At 43.2% G+C, this 21,082-nt stretch overlaps 1 protein-coding gene across 17 annotated transcripts in view; it reads left to right on the top strand.

Annotated features, from left to right (window-relative positions):
* Window positions 1-21,082, top strand: part of ARHGAP10 (Rho GTPase activating protein 10) — a 376,372-nt gene that overhangs the window by 252,354 nt on the left and 102,936 nt on the right. For all 17 annotated transcript variants that reach the window (XR_015144127.1, XM_086346463.1, XM_086346459.1 and 14 more), the window contains 2 exons: window positions 9,678-9,783; window positions 11,170-11,329. Coding sequence is in view for 16 of the 17 variants with exons in the window: in XM_086346463.1 (XP_086202589.1) it covers window positions 9,678-9,783; window positions 11,170-11,329 (266 nt within the window). In the remaining variant the exon portion in view is untranslated. The remainder of the gene's footprint in view (window positions 1-9,677; window positions 9,784-11,169; window positions 11,330-21,082) is intronic.

Raw genomic sequence — 21,082 nt, 5'->3', positions numbered from 1 at the left:
GTGAGTTCATTTCTGGAGTATATAATACAAATAGAAATTTTCTCTCTCTGTTGTCATCACAGAAAAGAATTTTTTTTCTTCTTCATTCTTAAAAAACAAAAAACAAACAAAAAAACCCCTACTGATCCATGTTGAATGCATCAAGAAATTAAAAAAAATTTTTTTTTCTTAGTAAAATTAAGAGCATTTCAGCTGATGGAGTTTACTTAAAATTGCTAAAGAAACTGTACACCATCTGTGTAGGAAAATCACTCCTGTGTGTCTCCTGCACACACACAATACTTCACTTCTGGTCACCAAATGTGTGGGTTTCCCCCCATACCAACCAATTCTGTGACACCAGCTGAGCGGCCTGCAGTTGGATTCAGTTCTGATTCTGTCTACCTGGAGTTGGCCTCTGATCCCACAAGTTAAGGACTTGGTCCCACAAGACTGCCTTCCCATTAAGATACCAGTCCGAAGTCCCAGGTTATTTCTGGTATTTTTGACTGACCGGCTAGAAGTCCACTTTCTCATAACCCCCGTCCTGGACAGGAGAATTTGTTAGAGTGCTTCATAGGAGTCGTGGAAATGCAAGTGTCCATTTATTTACCAGCTTATGGTAATGCATTTCATAAAAGATATGATGAAGGATGCAGATACATGGTCAGGTTCATAGGGCAAAGTCCAGATGTCTCGTGAGTGTAGGAGTGTTAGACCCATAAAGCTGGGATGTGCCACCCTCCTGGCATTTAGATATGTTCATTCACTTGGAAGCGCTCTCTCTATACCCTGTGCTAGAGGGACTTTTTATGAAGTCTTCATCCTGTAGGCATGATAGATTATTAACTCCATTTCTTGGCCCTCTCCAGAGAATGGTGGATGGACCTGAAAATTCAAGCTTCTTTCTGGTGCCCACCCGCCACGTAGAATCCCACCAAAAGTCACCTCATTAAAACAAAAGGCATTCTAATCACCCCCAGGTTCAGAGGGACCTGGGAGCTTGGTGTTAGATGTTCATATCACTCAGGAAATTGCAGAGCTCCTAGGAGTTCTGTGTCAGGAACTAGAAATATTAGAACATAAGACTCTCTGAGCACCCCCCAAAGACAAGGGTTTTAGGAGCTCAGCATCAGGAACTATATCAGGAACTCTCAGTCACAGAGACCAGTATATGTATATTTCTTACTATTTCATACCATCCATCTTGTGAGAGAATATAATGGGATTTTAGTATAGGAATTTGTAAGGTGAAAATACAGTTGGCTTGGTCCTGCTGGAATCAGAAGCTTACCCAGCTGGGGGAGATTGGTAGGCATTTACCTGGATCTGTTACTGCTCATGGGGTGTATTTCCTTTGAGAATGTTGTAGTCCTCAATGTGTGTCTCAGCCTTTCAGGCTCACAGTCTTTGATAGATCATATTGGTAAGAATTGGACCCAGGCTTCAGGGTTGTACTCATGCTAAACTTCATTTGAGAATGAAAACTGAAGCCTGGATGCCTAACACGGCATCACTCTAAAACTTCCCGTCTCCCAAATCAGAAACTGTTTTCTTTAGTCTGTGTTCTTCAGTTCAGTATGTGTTCTTCCTGTAGTCAAGTTACCTGGGAAGCAAAATCATAAATCACAGAGTTCTGTAGTCATTGGTAATGAGAAGGAAACTATTACCGGAAAGGCGCGAGTGTCTGCCTAGCTAGATTGTTCTATCCTTGTTTCTTGTAGGGGAAACAAGACACAGTCATGTTGTCTTGGTGAAGAGGGACTCAGAAATCTGGAAATTAAAGAAATTGGATGCTTAATGACATCAAGCTATCTGAGCCTGATGTATTCAATATCTGGTAGATAGGGTCTCCCCTGGAAGAACTGGATTCCTTGATGTCTGTTAATTGAAGCCCTTTGTCCTGTGGAAAGTACTTGAATATTTATTGCTAATGGTTTCCTAAAATTACAGTATTATTGACTTATGACATTTAAATATTGAATTTAAGTTTATCTGTCTGTGTATCTTTGATAAGCTCCAGTAAGCTACGTTCGTATCTTTTCCAGTCTCCATTAGTTGGCACAGCAACGTAAGCAGATTGACATTAAGTGTTGTAGACGCTGATTTGTAGTTTCACAATTTAAAATGCTTTTGCTATTACAGTAAACTCCTGTCCCTGGCAAGTGGCAGGAATTTGGTGTTATGAATTCGGTATCTTAGATTTTTTAAAAAGTTATGTCTTGCATTCTTTGTCAGTTTATATTAGTTAAAATATAATGAAATGCACATGGCATAGGCAGCTAAGGACAGTTTATCTTAGAAAACTCCTTTTGAGTACCTGAAAGTTATTATTATGTTGTAGCCGCATGAAAATGCCCATTAATATAAAGCTTTGATTAATATAAAAATGGAACAAAATGGAGAAAAAGTAGTTTCACATTAAAAACTTTGTATCCACAAAATCTTCTTTTTTGGAAGAAGGAAAATCAAACTCAGGAAAAAAATGTGTGTGTGACTTCCAATGAGATGAGTGTGAGCTGGTGGGACAGGGACTCAGGAAAGGACATGGAAGGTTTTGATTCTGTTTTTCAAAACTGATTATAGTATTTTTAGAAATGAAGAACCTTATCCTTTGAAAGCAGGAAAACTCTTTTCCTATCTTGTATTTCTGAATAAGTGATAAATCAAAAATATTAAAATTAGATTTTCTTTGAAGAAGATGATTATTGACAAGGTATACACATGAATTAGAAGTAGTGTTTTAGTGCAGAGTTTTCAAAAATTTTTAGTTTTTGAAAGTATGAAATTCTTACTGCAGGCAATTTTCCTTTCTTTCCCTGGGAATTTTTGACTGTTTTTGAGAGTCCCTGCTTTAATTTCATTTTAAAAATCAAAGCTGTGAATTGAAAAATGCCATTATGTTTTTATTGCTTTCATTTCCTTCCAGCTTTGATGTAGTAAGGTGTTATCTTGGTTTTAACTCCAGATTAAAAACTTGATTATAATTTATCACCTAACTCTTTAGAGAGTTGTACTTTTACTTTCGATGACAAATGTAGTCTGTATCTAAGAGTCTTTTATTATTTAATAGTATTTGATTAATACTCCTTTATCCTTTTTCCTTTATCATGTGCCTTTTCATTTCTTAGCCTTTTTTCCTTCCTCTTGCTTTATCAACAACATGTCCTGTGTTGTAAAATCTCATTCCTGTTCTCAAACAGTACTACTGAAAGTGTCACGTGGAACAAACTCAACTTTACAAACATTGGAAGCAACCTAAATATTCATAAAATTAATGGTGTGCAGTCCATTTAATGACCGAGAGATGTCCGTTATATATTAAGTGAAACAATATATGAATATCTCATTGAAAAAAAAGAGGGAAAACTCTGAAAGGATTAAATTTAAAAGTTACTAACACAGCCACTGTGGAGAACAGTATGGAGGGGCCTAAAAAAGTCTAAAACTAGTTACATATGATCCTGCAATCCCACTCTTGGGCGTATAGCTGGAAAAGGTGAAAACTCTAACTCAGAAACTTGTATGTACACCAGTGTTCATAGCAGTATTATTTACTATAGCCAGGATGTGGAAGCAGCCTAAATGTTCATCAAGAGATGAATGGATAAAAATGTGATTTGTGTGTGTACACACACATACACACACAATGGAATTTTAGCCATAAAAAGAGTGACATAATGCCATTAGTAGTAACGTGGATGAACCCAGAGATTATCATACTAAGTGAAGTAAATCAGAGAAAGACAAATACCATATGATATCACTTCTCTGTGGAATCTAAAACAAAATGATACAAATGAACTTATTTACAAAATAGACTCACAGACATAGAAAACAAATTTATGGTTACCCAAGGGGAAAAGGGGTAAGGTGGGATAAATTAGGATCTTGGGAGCAACATATACACACTTGTTGTTGTTTAGTCAGTAAGTTATGTCTGACTCTTTTGTGACCCCATGGACTGTAGCCTGCCAGGCTCCTCTGCCCACGGGATTCTCCAGGCAAAAATACAGGAGTGTGTTGCCATTTCTTTCTCCAGGGGATACTCCCCACCGAGGGATAGATCCCGCATCTCCTGCATCGGCAGGAGGATTCTTTCCCATTGAGCCACCAGGGAAGCCCATATACACTCCGCTATATATAAAATAGATTAACAACAAGGACCCACTGTATAGCACAGGGAACTATATTTAGCATCTTGTAATGACCTAAAATGAAAAAGAGTTTTAAAAATTACGATTTTATCTTAGGGTGAGATAAGTTTTATGAGTGACTTGGACTTTTCTTTGAAACATAATAGAAATGTGCACAAATAATCAGTGTGCAGTTAATGATTTTCGGTTAAGTGGAGATAGCTGTGCAGTTAGCCCTCAGGTCAAGAAACTGATCATTGAGGAATTTCCTGGTTAGGACTCTGCCTTCACCACCGAGGAGAGACAGCCGCCCCTGGTTACTGTCCCCCCTCCCCCATGCTCCTGACTTCTGACATCGTGGGTGAGGGTTGCTGCGTTTGACCTGTATGTGAATGGAATCATACAGGATACACTGACGTGTCTGGCTTTCTTAAGTTCATCTAACGAGATGTCTTCCTGTGGAGGGAACCGGCACGTCACTCTCACGGCAGTGCGGCGCCCCGTTGTGTGACTATACCGTCACCCACCTTTCTGGTCTTGATGCACGCTTGAGTTGCTTCAGTTTTGGACTGTTACCCAAGGTGCCGCTGCCAAGAACATTCCAGTGTGTGTCCTTTAGTGAGTGATCCTATGGCATGTTGGGATCACCGGGAATGTGTGTGTTCAAGATTGGTGGATTTTGCCTAACCGTCCTCCAAATTGGTTGTACCATTCAGTTATTCCCACCTAGTTAATGCATGACAGTTCCACTTGCTTCATGTCCTTATCAAAGCTTATTATTCACTTAGAGCCATCCTCATAGGTGTATAGGAGTTTTTATTTGGTTTTAATTTCTATTTTCCTGATAACTAATGAGGTTTGGTGCTTTTGCCATACATGTATGGGTCATTTAACTGTCGTCTTTCTTATATTTTTGCTCTACGCTTTCCCATTTTTCTTTCGGGTTGTCTCTCTCTCTTCTGATTGTAGGAATTCTATGTACTCTGATTGCATGTTCTTTTTAAACTATATGTATTTCCAATTTTTAGTGATTTTTTTTTTTTTTACTGAATTTTTACTTTATCTTTCTAAAATTTTAGCAGAACAGACTTTTTTTTTTAACAGTGATAAGGTGGTGAAACTATTATTTTGAAAAAGCATATTCCCTAAGTCAAGCAGAGAAAGACAAATACTGCATGATCTCACTTATTTGTGAACTTAAAAACAAACAAAAAACCTTCAAGTTCACAGACACTGGGATCAGATGAGTAGTTGACAGAGGTAGAAGACAATGAGGTGAGGAAAATGGGTGAAGAGGGATAAAAGGTACAGACGTCCAATTGTAACGTAAACGAGTCTTGAGGATGTAATGTACAGCTTGATGGCTATAGGTGGTAACACTGCATTGTATGTTTGAAAGTTGTAAGAGAGTAGATCTTAGACGTTCTCATCACCAGGAAAAAAATCTGTAACTATTTGTGGTGACAGATGTTAACTTGTTACGGTGATCATTTTTCATTTTTCAGTGTATCCAAATATTGAATTACAGTGTTGTACACCTGAAGCTAATATAATGTTACATGCCAAGTATTAAAAAGTTAAAAACAATTTAAAAGACACACTAAATTCCCCTTTCTTAATCGGCTTTGCCTTTCTTTTCCCGTCTCTGTCCTTTCTCCCACCACCCTCCTGCCCCGCCTTTTTTTCCTTTCTGGCTGAGCCTTTTGGCACACGGCACTTCTCCGACCACGGATCAATCTCGTGCCCCCTGCGGTGGAAACGCAGAGTCTTAACCACGGGAGCACCAGGGAAGTCCTCTCCTATTTTGAAGAGCTGGTTGAAACCCCGCCCGCCCTGTCCCGTCAGCACCTCGCTCTTTCACCTCCTGCTTCTGTTAGGTAGACTTTGCCGTATCTGGGGCTGCTCCTTTGGGTTTCGATTCCCCAGTCTCTCCTTAACTCCTGATGATATGATGGTGCGAGCTACCCGGTCTTCACGGGTTTCTTCTCATTTGACTGGCGACACTGAGCCTCCCTGGTCTTCTGGTCTCTTCCTCCTCCTGTGTTTTGCTTGGCTCCCTGTTGGCCTCTCCCCTGGAGCTCTTTTCCCCACCATGTCCTTTGTTGGCCTCTGGAGTAGTTGGGCAGCATTGGCCACGTGCCCGAGGTCACACGCTTTGGAGAGTGTGGCTAGTCTTCACCTGTAAAGCATCTTCCCCTTTACAGATAGCTGTTAGAGTGCCAGCCCTTGAATGTCACTTACTCCATCACTCACCATTGTCTTCCTCCTCAAACATGCTTTGCCTCCTGGGTTCCTGTCTGTCCATAGAACTAACTCTACTGCCAGATAACCCAGCCGAGAAACGTCTTCATCTCTGCCTCTTCCTTTGACCCGCAGCCGAGCTGAGGCTAGATCCTGTGAATTCTGCCTCTTCTGTAATAGCTCTCACATTAGAGGAACACAGACCGCAACAGTAACACAGATGACATCAGTAATGTTTGCTAACAGTTTGAGTGCCTCTCTCTGCCAGCCACTGGGGCTCAGCGCTTGACACTGGTCACCTCACTGAGTCTGAGCGGCCTGCTTAGATAGTGCTGTTCACTTTGTTTTGCAGGTGAGGAAACAGGCCTAGAGAGCTTAGGCAACTTGCCTAAGGCCACTTTGCTGTTAGTTGGGAGAAGTGATTCTACTAACTGCAGACTACACTTCTTTGCTCTGTTTTCTCATTTGTAGTTCAACCCCTTGCCAGACTTCCCTGGTGGTTCAGGTGGTAAAGAATCTGCCTGTAATGTGGGAGACCCAGGTTCGATCCCTAGATCAGGAAGATCCCCCGGTGGAGGAAATGGCAACCCACTCCAGTATCCTTGCCTGGAGAATCCCATGGACAGAGGAGCCTGGCGGGTTGTAGTCCACGGGGTTACAAAGAGCTGGACACAACTGAGTGACTAACACAACTGCTTTCCCATCTGCCTGCCCCTTCCTGCCTCGCTACTTCTTGCCCAGATAGCATTTCCCTCTTAATTTGTTCTTTTCCCCATTCAGATTCATCCTCCAAAAATTTCAGGTGTATCTTCCCCTCTGCTCATATTCTTTCTTGCTTTACTTTCAGTGACTAATTTAGAAGCCATCAGTAAAGACAGTTCTTTTTTTAAAAAAATTTTTATTAGGGTGTAGTTGATTCACAATGATGTGTTAGTTTCATGCGTACAGCAAAGTGAATCAGTTACACACGTACATACACACACACGTATATATATATTTACCCTTCATTAGATTCTAGCTCATATAGGCCATCACAGAGTATTAAGTAGAGTTCCCTGTGCTACAGAGTAGGTTCTTACCAGTTAACTGATTTGTGTATAGTGTGTGTATGTCAATCCCAGCCTCCAGTTTATCCTCCCTGTTACCTTTGATAACTACACGTTTGTTTTCTACATCTGTCACTCAATTTTTGTTTTGTAAATGAGTTCATTTGTACCTCTTTTAAAAAAGATTCCGCATATAAGCAATATATGGTATTTGTCTGACTTCACTCAGTGTGACAATCTCTAGGTCCGTCCGAGTCACTGCCGGTGGCCTTATTTTGTTCTTATGGATGAGTAATATTGGTCTTTACAGACCAAAGTTTGGTTGTGACCACCTTTCTATAAGTTGAAGCTGCCCTCTGTGAGGAGGCTGTGTACTTTCTCACACTGTTTGCCGAATGCAGAATGTACCCCTCACCTCCCAGTTCCGCCTGTCCCTGAAACCTTTCCTGTTTTTCAAGCCCCTGCTTCAATGCTCTCCCTTATGTGAAGCCTTCCTACGCGTCCCTGCCAGCTCTCTGTGAACTTCCACAGCAGTTTGCAACCTTCCTTCCTGATGTGGTAACCTGAGCAGCTAATTCTTGTTAGCCACTTCTTTGACACCTCTGAAAACTCAAGCATAATTTTCGATATTGTGTTTTTTTTTTTTTTTTTGATGTGTTCCATGATTTTCCATCAACACAATAAAAGGAATTTGGGGACATTGTTCATAAGAGCCATGGATGATAAGACCAAAGTCTAAGGCATTAAGGGACTATATTTGTTCCCTTAAGCTGCTGTGACAAAGAACCACAAACAGAATGGCTTAAAACAGGAGAAGTATATTCTCTTACAGTTCAAGAGGTGAGGTCCCCAATCAAGGTGTCAGCAGGGCCTGCTCCCTTGGAAGACTCTAGGGCAGGGTCCTTCGTTGCCTCCTCCACCTTCTGACGTTTCCTGGCAATTCTCAGTGACCCTTGGCTTGTAGCTTCATCACTCCATTGACACATAGAGTCTCTCCTGTGTCTGCCTTCACAGTGGTCGTCTCCCCCCATGCTTTTGTTTTCTTATAAGGGCAGCAGTCATATTGGACTTGGGGCTTCCCTGGTGGCTCAGCTGGTAAAGAACCTGCCTGCTAGTGCAGGAGACACAAGAGACCCGGGTTCAATCCCTGGGTTGGGAAGATTCCTTGGAGAAGGAGATGGCAACGTGCTCCAGTATTCTTGCCTGGAAAATTCCACGGACAGAGGAGCCTGGTGGGCAGCACCACATTTCTCCACTGTTGTCTCATCTGAACTAATGACATCTTCAGTGACCTGTTCTAAATAAGCACTGAGTCAGGCACAGCGTGTGATCCCAATGTTTTGACATCTGGGGCCTGACTGACCCTGGGGAGACTGTCCTTTGCAGGGCTAACCAATTCCTAGAGATATTTAACCTTTGCACAGTTTCCATGTGCGAACTAACCAATCCAGAGCCCACGTTGCCTCCCTGACCCCACCTTTCAGGTTCTGACGTTCCAGGCCAACATTCTCCTGCCTTAGTAACCCCAGGACCAGGTGCCAGATAATCAGGAACAGTCTTTATATCCCTGAGCCTGTTCAAAGATTTGGACCAACCAATCCTAAGCCTGCTTACCCTGCCTTGTTCCTTCAGAAAGAGAGCACAGTAAAGCAGCTTGCCCTCACCTCCTGACCGCCCCTGGTGCTTCACCACATGGCCCTGCCTGGCATTGCATTTCCCCTTATTTCTAGGGATCTGTGAGGATCAGCTTCTTCCTTCATGACAGTTTTCATGTCTGTGTGTCTTACCATACCTGATGAAAACGAGATGGTACATTTAAAAACATTCAACTCTGTGATACCAGGAGTTAGAATTTCAGCACATCATTTTGGGGGATAAAATTTAACACATCAAAGGAAAGAAGCCACTTGGTGAGATTTTATTTGCATTCCTCTGTGAGGTGGTGACCCATGACTAGAGTCAACAGGTAAGTAAGGAGCAGACTCGAGGAGCAGCATGCCAGAGTGAGAAGCCATGGTCCCTTTCTGTTCTGAAATACCAGCAGAGGGAAAGGCGTTATTTGCCGCTGCACTGAAATTACATCATAGGGGAGGCATAGAAGATTCATAATAGGGAGAAAGATGGATTTTCTTTTCCTTTGAACGGAGGCAAAATGCGTGTAAATTCTGTGCTTGAAGATTTAATGGATGAGCTGTTGCAATTGTTTGTTTTCAGGCCCATATTTCATTCTGAATTCTCTGCTAACTTTTCTGTTTTTCTTTTTTTTTTTTAAAAGAGAGCGGCAGCCCGGAATCTCGTGTTAATGCCATCCATTTCTTGGTACACAAACTGCCAGAAAAAAATAAAGAAATGTTGGATATTTTGGTGAAACACTTAACTAAGTAAGCCTCTTTTTCTTCCTGACTTGCTTTATTTAGTTCTGGGTGCCATGTGGTGGTGTGGGTCTGTAAGGCTTTGAACTGGGGCTGCGGACCCAATACCAGAGCCACACCTGCAAGTGCAGGCTGGACGCTTGCCTCGCTGTGTGTGTTTTGGACAAGAGTGATGAAATGTGATGCTCATGAAGTCGTATAATTATTTGCTTAACTTCACTGCCAGCAACTCAGGGTTTGATTAGAAGTAAGAAAAGAGAATCTTAAACATTTCCCTATACACTGATTCTGGCCATGTGATTATAAGTCTGTTAGCAAATTTAGCTTGGTTTCACACCTTCCTAACTCTGAGTCTGCATGGATATATCCTTGAAGTTTGTTTAATCCAGTAGTAGGCAGTTATTTCATTCAATCCATTCCATTTTTTTTTTCACTCCCTCTTTACAAAGTAAGCAAAATCTAATAATTCAGTGGGGAAATTAGCTCTTTCGTCATATATAAATGGCTCCTAGGTCACTGTAATTGTAGAATTTTAGAGGTGGGAGGAAGCTGAGGAACACTGTGTTTTATAACCTGTATTTCACACACACACACAAGAAACTGAAGGTGAGAAAATATTGTGGCTTCCAGGGCTTCTCCTGCTGTAGAGCCATTCATTCATGTGGCCTGCCAGTGTTTTCTGAGTGCCTTCTAAGGTGTTAGTTGAACACATAGTTGAACAAGATAAAGTCCCTGTCTTTGTGAAGTACCTTCTTTCTAGGAGGGAAAAGATAATGAACAGACTACAAATAAAAATCATGTCAGGTGGCAAATGGTAAAAAGGCTCAGTAAGAGTGAGGGATAAAGAATATGTATTGGGTTTGGGACTATTAAGAGTTGTGATGGAGGGTCTTTTCAAGGATAAGACCTTTGAGTGGAGACTTGAATTGGGTGGCAGGCTGCTGAGAACAGTCGCCCAGGTTGTTGGCTGCACAGTGGAGTATGGGTGTTCTGACCAAGCTCTGTGTGCTCGTGACGATGCTTCTTACAAAGGCGCCAAGTGGTCTGGGAGTCCCTGGAAACAAGTGTATAACGACCAGGGGAAAGAAGGGGTGTTCTTAGCAGAAAGGAACAGACAGTACATGAAGGCCCTCAGGGACACAGGCTTAGCGTAGACATAGAATTATTAAGAATGGTGCTGTGGTTAAACAGAGCATCAAAGAAAAGGAAGGAAGTGGGAAGGCAGGTAGGGTCCCCAGCTGTGGTGCCCTGCCAGGCGTGGCTATTACAGTGGCGGACACTGAGGCCAGTTGAGTCCGGCTTCTTGCCTGTAGGGAAAGGCAGAGTTGCAGACATCCCACGGCCACTGCCCCTTCTTTTAACCAGAGACCTTTCTACCCCCTTTCATCTTATTAGTGTTTCAAATCACTCCAAGCAGAACCTCATGACCGTGGCAAATTTAGGAGTGGTGTTTGGACCAACTCTCATGAGGCCGCAGGAAGAGACTGTTGCTGCCATCATGGATTTGAAGTTTCAGAACATCGTTGTGGAAATTTTAATTGAAAACCATGAAAAGGTAAAAGTGCCTTTTTTCTCCTTTCCTTAGGGTAATTCCTGTTCGGGGCTTATTTCCATATGAGGTACGCCTGTCCTCTTAGTTTTTTGTGTAATGATTTTATGATCATGATGGCAAGCCTGGTTCTGAGAAGTCCTCATGGAGTTTGTGTCTTTGGTGGAGTTCTATAAATCTGAAGCTTTCCTAGGCTTCTGCTATTCCCCTGGTTTAAGGAAGCACCATTTATTCCAGATGTTGTAGACTGTTTCTTGCGGCCCTGTTCCTCGCCTTGGATTTCCCACGCAGATTCTGTTTTCTGTAACATGGGGAAAACGTGTTGTCGGTCCGTTTCACACTTTCCCCAGAAAACCACACACACCTGCCCCCTCTCCTCACAGCTATGCCAACAATTTCAAGAGATCCACATGCATTCTTGAACCTGGGGCCTCCAGGTTGAGAATCTCTGGCTTAAAATGAATAATCTCTTGGGTAACATCCTATTGTTTGTTTCTCTGTATTCAGAGGAATACATGAGTTTTCAAATAAATGGACTCTTTCAAGATCTTTTAGGATTTTTTCCTTCTCTTCTGTTCATATAGAGCAGGACCTAACTTTCCTCATTCTTCTTTTTTTTTTTTTTAAATAATTTTTATTGAGGTATAATTGCCTTACAGTGTTGTGTTATTTTCTACTCTACAGCATGATGACTCAGCTGTAGAGTAGATATACATATGTATACAGACATACAGCTGTACAGTAGATATGCATACATTTGCATCTGTATGCATATGTATACAGATATACAGCTGCACAGTAGATATGCACATACATGTATCCCCTCTTTTTTGGTTTTCTTTCCCATTTGGGTCGCCACAGAGCACTGTGCAGACTTGTCTGAACTGCACAGTATGCTCTCACTAGTTACGTATGTTATTCATCGTGTCAGGAGTGTATATATGTCAGTCCCAATCTGCCAGTTCACCCCATCCCTCTTCCCCACTTGGTATCCATAAGTTTGTTCTCTCCATCTGTGTCTCTGTGTTTGCTTTGCAAATAAATTCATCTATAGCATTTTTCTAGATTCTACATATATGTGTCAATATACAGTACTTGTTTTTCTCTTTCTGACTTACTTCACTCTGTATCACAGACTCTAGGTCCACCCGTGTCTCTACAAATGTTCCAATCTCGTTCCATTTTATGGCTGAGTAATATTCCATTGTATATACGTACATCTTCTTTATCCGTTCCTCTGTTGATAGACACTTAGATTGCTTCCGTGTCTGACTATTGTAAACAGTGCTGCAGTGAACATTAGGGTGCACAGGTGTTTTTTGAGTTATGGTTTTCTTACTTCTAAGACAGGGAATTGGAAAACGGTTAAGATGATTGGTCAACAACTTTAATTGCTTACTAAATTTTGTAAAACATTGGGATTGCGTTATATGGTAAGCATGTATTAGGTGCTGGGAGGTGAAGACAAGCATTACAACCCCTGATGGAAAGTATGTCACCATCTGGGGGCTTGGAGTCGTGTTCTGGGAACTGTGTCCCACAGCTCACATCCCTAACATCTGGTGCAAGTGTACTTACTTTTCTAGTTGTTACCCGTTTCTCTCTTCTAGATCTCTGAGGACAGAGATCTTTTTGCACCTTTAGAATAAATCCTGGTACTCCTTAGGCACTCTGTTAATATTTATTTGGTGAATTAATGGATTCAGTAAAATATATGGAGGTCAGAGAAGTGGGAAGGAGACAGAGAGAGGTGTAGTCCCTTTGGCAAACGGGGGGAGAATGTTCCTTGGATTCTTGTGTCTTCTGCTGCTGGAGCAATTCTAGCTTACGAGAATGTCACTTCCCACTGAAAAGTGAGGCTTGAAACCTAGTTAGAGATTCACTTTATGAGGGTGGCAAAAGCACCTTGCTTATGGGTGTCAGACATTGGTGGGTTTTTGCTTTGTTTTGTTTTTCGGCAGCTAGTGGTGCATTTATGCCTCCTTTCATGGTCCCGTTAAACCTCGTTAGCGTGGACAGTGAGCTGTCCAGTAAGACAGCTTCATGGCACAATGCTACTATTCGTTTTGTGGAAAAGAAATAATTAGACTCTAAGCTTCAAGAAAATGTTTAGGAGCGCAGCTGTCATTAGGTTAAATTCCAATTAGAGGACTTTTATTCAATTTATTTATGAAAATACCGACTCTGGGTCTTGCTCTGGGATAAAAGGCTCCCCCCGCCTAATGCTGCAGCTCCCCATTTTCTTCTCTTATTTGGTGCTGGGGAGATAAGTACCTGATTCTCTTCTTCTGGGAAGTAGTGAGGGCTACTTACCCTGTTAACAAATCTTACAGGAACTTCCAAGCAGCATTGTCGAGCCAATTACAATAGTTACCGCAGATGGGACTGGACCCATGCGTGGAGCTGGAGTTTTATAAAATTAAGTGGAGGGCTTCTGGTCTGCGCTCTCCCCTTTGCTGTGGCCAAGCTAGGTGGTGCTGTGAATGCACAGCTGGTACTCACTGAAGTCCTGAGGTCTCCTACCAAGAGGAGATGAGATACTCAGTTTCAGATTGTTCCCTGAATGTGTGGGCTCATGTTTGGGTCACCCTAAGGGTTGCTTGGGGTGGGGACGTTCAGTTCAGTTCAGTCGCTCAGTCGCTCAGTTCAGTCGCTCACTCTTTGCTATCCCACGAACCGCAGCACGCCAGGCCTCCCTGTCCATCATCAACTCCCGGAGTCCACCCAAACCCACGTCCATCGAGTCGGTTATGCCATCCAACCATCTCATCCTCTGTCGTCCCCTTCTCCTCCTGCCCTCAATCTTTCCCAGCATCAGGGTCTTTTCAAGTGAGTTAGCTCTTTGCATCAGGTGGCCAAAGTATTGGATTTTCAGCTTAAACATCAGTCCTTCCAATGAACACCCAGGACTGATCTCCTTTAGGATGGACTGGTTGGATCTCCTTGCAGTCCAAGGGCGGTTAGCTTGGATTAATGAACATTTTTGAGAACTTAATTTCTCTATTCTCTCTTTTTTCCCCCCTTCAATTTCATCTTTGTGCACTTTTTTTTTAAAGATTTTTTTTAATGTGGACCATTTTTTAAAAAGTCTTTATTGAATTTGTTAAGATGTTTTGCTTTATGTTTTGTTTTTTGGGCCCTGAGGCATGTGGGATCTTGTCTCCCTCACCAGGGATTGAACTGCAGCCCCACATTGAAAGCACGGAGTCCTAACCACTGGCCCGCCTGGGAAGTCCTGCCCGTGTCCACTCTCACTCTCACTCCCAGCTTTTTGTTTCTGTTCGGGCTTCACGTAAGAGTCTGTGCTCAGCTCTGAGGAAGGGTATTTCTGCCGACGGGTGGTTTTGTGGAAACACTTCCTGTGGACATCTGGCCCCACCTGGGCCGTACGTTTCCTTGACAACTGATCTCCATATTCCACCTAAAGAGGCTGATGTTTGTCTTGAATGTGGTGAAAGAGGGATATGTTGATAGTTCCTTTTCATGTTTGAGAGCAAAGAGAAAAATGAGAAAGGATAGGAAATGTGAGAAAGAATAGTCTCGTGAGGAAGGAAAAAAAATTATAATTCAAGAAAGAGGGGAAACTAGCAGCGAAATGAAACGGCCAAAATGACAATGGAAGGAAAATGTTTTCTTGTCCTTAGTTACTTATTTTTCTTCCCTAGGAATGTGAAATATGTTAACTCTGACCAGGAAAGTTGCTAAGTCAGAAAAGGAAACTTTCAACAGATAATTAAAGCAAGAAAGCTCCAGATTAATTTTGGAGTTGGAAAAGGACCCCTGGTTAATCTTTGGAGATTACATTTTATCCAAGCCTCTTTGCTGTTTTCATAAAATCCATATGTACTTTATAGGAAACCTAATCCATATGTTTTGGCTTCACTTCCACTCAATACATTAAGATGTTGTTTTAAAAGAAGTGTTCATGAGCCAAAAATATTACCAAGGTCTTTTTTCCTTTGCAAACCAGAAAATTGCATTTCCCAGATGGAAAGGGTACTGTGAAATTCCCAGGGATTTTCAAATAGGGGTTACACCTTAGAATTTGTGAGTTTTGCATTTGTTTTGTTCTTAAAGTATACAGTTGATCCCTTGGTATCTGTGGGGAGTTGGTTCCAGGATCCCCTGCAGATACCAAAATCCACAGATTTTCTAGTCCCTTATATAAAATGGCATAGTATTTGCACATATCCTATGCACATTTTCCTGTGAGACTTCCCTGGTGGCTCAGATGGTGAAGCATCTGCCTACAATGCGGGAGACCCGGGTTCAATCTCTAGGCTGTAAAGATCTCCTAGAGAAGGAAATGGCAACCCACTCCAGTATTTTAGCCTGGAAAATCCCATGGACGGAGGAGCCTGGTGGGCTATAGTCCATGGGGTCACAAAGAGTCGGACTGAGCAACTTCACTATACACATTTTCCTGTATTCTTTACATCATCTCTAGATTACTTGTATTGATAATACCTAATACAATGCAAATGCTGTGTAAATAGTTGCCAGTGTGGGGCAAATGCAAGTTTTGCTTTTTGGAACTTTCTGGAATTTTTTTCTAAATAGTTTTGATATGCTGTGGACTGAATCTGCTAATGGGGAACCCATGGAGGGCCAACTAGTTGAGGATTAATTCAGTACATCTGTCACGAGCGCCTGCTGTGCATCAGACACAGTGTGAGATTTGAGAGAAGTGAAGACAATCCTGTAGGGAAAAGAAGAAATGAAGTGGTGGAGGGTAAGTGTGCTCAGACAGAAGAGAGAAAGCTGCCGGGAGTTTATGAGCAGAGTTTATGTCCAGCTGCGGGGAATCTGGAAGGCTTCCTGAAAAGGTGACTTGAATAGGTTGTAGCATGGAGTTTGAACAGGTGGAGGTGTTTTAAGGGGGCATTTCAGGTATGAGGCATCATGTAATCAGAGAAGCAGCGAGTCGGTGTGTGTTCTGGGAATGCACCTCTTGTTGGAACGCGGGCGAGTGGCACTAGATGAGATTGGAAAGAGATTCAGACCAGGTGTGGGGAGGTTGAGACTGCCACCATAGGACTTGGGGTTTAATTTTGGAGGTACCAGGGCCTCTCATCGTTTTGAAGTGAGCTGCTTAATCTGGCAGCAAGGTTTGCCATGAAAGCAGAGGAGTGAAGGGCCAGGTGAGAGGTCTATGGAACGCTGGTGGGAATGGGGCATTTCCAGGGGAGAGCATCAGTTTGTGAGGTGGAAGAGACAAAATCCAGCTGCCGGATTTGTGGGGCGCCTCAGAGGAAGGGGTTATAAATGATGCTGGGTACTCCATCTCAGGAGAATATTGGTGTTATTAATGAAAGAAGGGAAGAATGTGTTTGGGGCAGGAGTAAGATTGAGTTTAGTTTATAACATGTGGGATTTTAGTGGTTGTCTGGATATCTAGCAAGATCAGCCCAGCATTGGAAAAGACCCTGATTCTGGGAAAGACTGAAGGCAGGAGGAGAAGGGGGCGGCAGAGGATGAGATGGTTGAATGGAATCACCGACTCAATGGACATGGATTTGAGCAAACTCAAGAAGGACAGGGAAGCCTGGACTGCTGCAGTCCATTGGGTTGCAAAGAGCCGGATACGACTTAGCGACTGAACAACAAAGCCCAGCAGGCAGTTGGGCTTTATTTAGTGATGCCAGTTGCTCTCAGGAGACAGGCAAGCTTGAGGGCTAATGGAAGACATGTTTTCTCCAAGAGTAAGATGTCTGTTGAGAGCAGCTTTTAAGGCCGTAAGTGCATGAGTGTTCAGGAGTGGGTAATTAGTCTAGATCTACTTTGGGTGTTTCCCGTGTCACAGAAGGACATACAGGAGGAAAAGTCAGAGCCTTCTTGACAGGGAAGGGAAGGCTGGTGTGGACTCCTGCACCTGCACTGACCATGGCTTGGTCATCATTCTCATACCTGATCTTCTGTTAGCTCACAGCTGGGGCGGGGATGATCCTCAGAGGAGCTTAGCTAAACTAAGTGTCAAGAACCCTCCTGAGTTATAGGGTCTATTTCAGTTGAGCATGTTCTGTTATTTTATATATTTCTAATGTCATAAAAGAAATTTATGTTTATAATGTGACTCCCTCCATGCCTCTGCCCTGATCTGTTCCCCCAGGGCCCTTGAACATTCAGAAGAGCCTTTGAGGATCATCAAAAAAAAGCAAAAATCCTATATCACAGTGGTTTTCTTTTATTGTCTGCTTCATTTTATGTTCTTATTGAAAGTGGCAATTTATATCAAGTGTATAAAGTTACTCTCAAGAAAATCACTTCACAAAGTATGTATCATACTACAGTTATAATCTAAGTTATATTTATCTCGTTAAGGATTTTGGTTGGATTTTCAGTGTGATGGGTTTGCTCTCAAGGTCATTGATTCTGAGGGACAGTAGGTGATGTGGTTTTTTCCTGGTTTTAGCTTGTGTACAGTACAATTTCTGGGGACCTCAAGGTGCTGACAATTATGTTTTGTTTACATAAATCTTTTCCTCTACGAGGATTCCTGTAACTCTGCTACAAGAAGCATTGTTGCCTTTGAAATAGGCTCAGAGTCAGCCTGTGTCATTTTTTTTCTTTTTGATTGTGCTGTGTGGCATGCAAGGTCTTAGTTCCCTGACCAGGGATTGAACCTGGACCCCGGCAGTGAAAGCGTGGAGTCCCAACTACTGGATCACCAGGGAAATCCCTGTGTCTTTTTTTCTTGCTGAGAAAACAGAAGCTGTTGGAGATGGTCATGTGCTGTGGTAAAGGCTGATGTGACGTTCCTGTTCATGAGTTTCTTCAGTAGGCTTCCTTTAGCCTTCTTTTTTTGTAACGTGGGTTGCAAAGTTCTTGACTAGCCTGTATCCCCGTCACAGGAACCTCCCAGGTGGCTTGTGGTAAAGAATTTGCCTGCCAGTGCAGGGGATGTAGATTCAGTCCCTGGGTTGGGAAGATCCCCTTGAGAAATGGAATGGCAACCCATGCCAGTATTCTTGCCTGGAGAATTCCATGGACAGAGAGAGGAGCCTGGCGGGCTATAGTCCATGGGTTGCAAAGAGTTGGATGGGGCTGAGTAACAGAGCATGCTTGCTGTTTATCACAGAGCATTTAGTAGTAATAAAGGTGAGACGGGCGTACATGTTTCCCCTCAGGTGTGCAGCGCAATCCCCAGATGTTAAATTATATCCCGTGGAGAGGGGTATCCGATGGGGGTGGGGGTGGGGGCGGGTATGATTCACTTCTGCTAACCTTGGGACTGACTGTCTGACCTTGCATCCAGTGGATTTTCCCAAAGCTAGAAGAGTCTGTCCGTGACTGGTGGGATGGATGGCGGGATGGATTCCCTGTTTGGGCCCCACCTGCAGGCCAGCAGCAGCCATGTGAGTTCTGGTTGGGGTATGGGGAGCCCGTTCCTCCATTCCTGTGGATACAGAAACCACACACCCAGCCTGGCCGTCTCCTGGTCTCTTGTCATCCTTTAACTCCAGTGAGACCCAAGTGAGCAGCGTGCAAACCATTTTTCCCAGAGTATGAGGAACCTTCCGGTCTTAGCACACGCTTGTTGTTTAATGGGAGAAAGATTCTTTTTCAAAAAGAACCCAACCTAAAATGCATCTTGATTTAGCTTTGCTGGCACTGGGTTGCTAGGCAGCACCCATTTTCATGTGCGAGAAAAAGAAATGTCTGAAACCCCAGCAACAACAATAAAACTCTTAAGTTTCTGAAAGTTGAGTCTGCCTGAGTTGTGATCACTCAGAGCAGAGGTCAAACTCTGTGGCAAGACTATTTTGAGAACTTTTCAAAGGTTTTTTTTTTTTTTTTTCTTTCCAGTTTTCATAAATGTTGACCTCCTTGGCATAGCCGTGAAAACATACTTTACTGTTGGATTTATTTTTTTTTCTCTCAACAGGGCAATGCATTTTCTGGAGCGTTTACAAAGAAGCTTTATTATTCTTTTTAATTGGAGGATAATTGCTTTACAATATTGTGTTGGTTTCTGCATATAAATATATATTGAGGAGAAAAAAGTGTTAGTTGCTCAGTCGTATCTGACCCTTTGCAACCCCATGGACCATAGCCTGCCAGGCTCCTATGTCCATGGGATTTTCCAGGCAATAATACTGGAGTGGGTAGCCATTTCCTTCTCCAGAGGATCTTCCCAACCCAGCGATTGAACCCGGGTATCCTCCGTTTCAGGCAGATTCTTTACCATCTGAGCCACCATATATATATAATGTCTCCCTTCTTGAACACTCCCTCCCCACCAGCCCACCCACTAGGTCATCACAGGGCACTGAGCTGAGCTCCCTGTGCTGCACAGCAGCTTCCCAGCAGCTCCCTATTCTGCACGTGATATTGTATATATGGCACCCCACTCCAGGACTCTTGCTGGGAAAATCCCATGGACGGGGGAGCCTGGTGGGCTGCAGTCCACGGGGTCGCGAAGAGTCGGACATGACTGAGCGACTTCACTTTCACGTTTCACTTTCCTGCATTGGAGAAGGAAATGGCAACCCACTCCAGTGTTCTTGCCTGGAGAATCCCAGGGACGGGGGAGCCTGGTGGGCTGTCGTCTATGGGGTCGCACAGAGTTGGACATGACTGAAGTGACTTAGCAGCAGCAGCAGCGTATATATGTCAACGTTACTTTCTAAATTTGTCCCACCTCCTCCTTCCCCACCGTGTCCATAAGTCTCTTCTCTGTCTGCGTCTCTCTTTCTTCCCTGTAAATAGGTTCATCAGTACTGGTTTTCTAGATTCCATATATATGCACAGATATACGATATTTATTTTTCTCTTTTTGAAGAAAGGAGCCTTAGAAGCACAGGAAACTTGCTTCTTCCTTCCTTTAAGGTGAGTTGGAAAATAATAATGACGTTGTCTTCTGTTCTTTTCCTTTGGCTCCAGCATGAGGCGTCTCTGCTGTGTTGTAACTGTGTAGATGGTAGGCAGTATTTCCCCAGGGGACTGTAGCATGGCTTGATGTGAGAAAATTTGGGAGATGGGGGCCTTTTCTTCTGGAGCATTTTTGTGTCCAGTAGAGATGAGATGCTGGGACTGTCTCAGGAGGATGGAAGAGCTTCAGCACAGAAGAGGGAGATGGGGGAGATGATTCTCTCTTGTGTAAGAAAGCATGCCCAGTACAAGTGAGTGGAACTTGCCGGAAGATGAGTTTTTAATTTAGTAGAAGGAAGAACTCCGTAGGTTTTTGCGATTTACGTATGTATCTCTTTGGGCTGTGCTGGGTCTTCCTCGTCGTGGGGTGTTCTCTGGTTGCGGTGGATGGGGGCTGCTGTTCGTCATGATGTGCAGGCTTCTCACTGTGGTGGCTTCTCTTGTCGTGGAAGCACGGGCCCCAGGGTGTGAGAGCTCGGGAGTTGTGGCATGTGGACTTAGCTGCTCCTCAGCATGTGGGATCTTCCCAGACCAGGGATCGAACCCATGTGCCCCAGAGTGGCAGTGCATTCTTAACTCTTGGACTACCAGGGAAGCCCCATAATATTTTTAATCATGAGACTGTGTTCCTGGTAGAGATAGGTCTGAGGAGTTGAAGAAAAGCTGGCAGATGGCTGAGGTCTGGCCCAATCTGGAAGTCTTGGCCAGAGACTCTGGAGACGCAGAGCTGCAAAGACAGGTCCTCAGAGTTTGTCTCAGTGCTTGGAGCTTGCACTCAGTCAGTGTTGAAATAGTTAAAAATAGCAAGGAGGATTCTGATCCTTTTGGTCACCTCCCTTTTTTGTTATTTATATTCCCAGCATCATCCAGAGGTCTTGGAAGGGAAGA

Source organism: Bos grunniens, chromosome 17 (assembly GCF_055505025.1).
Source record: "Bos grunniens cultivar Pamir isolate PY7600 chromosome 17, Bosgru_T2T1.0, whole genome shotgun sequence".
Lineage (NCBI taxonomy): Eukaryota > Metazoa > Chordata > Mammalia > Artiodactyla > Bovidae > Bos > Bos grunniens.
Note: the sequence above shows the minus strand (reverse complement) of the source record. Positions and strands in the feature narration are given on the sequence as shown.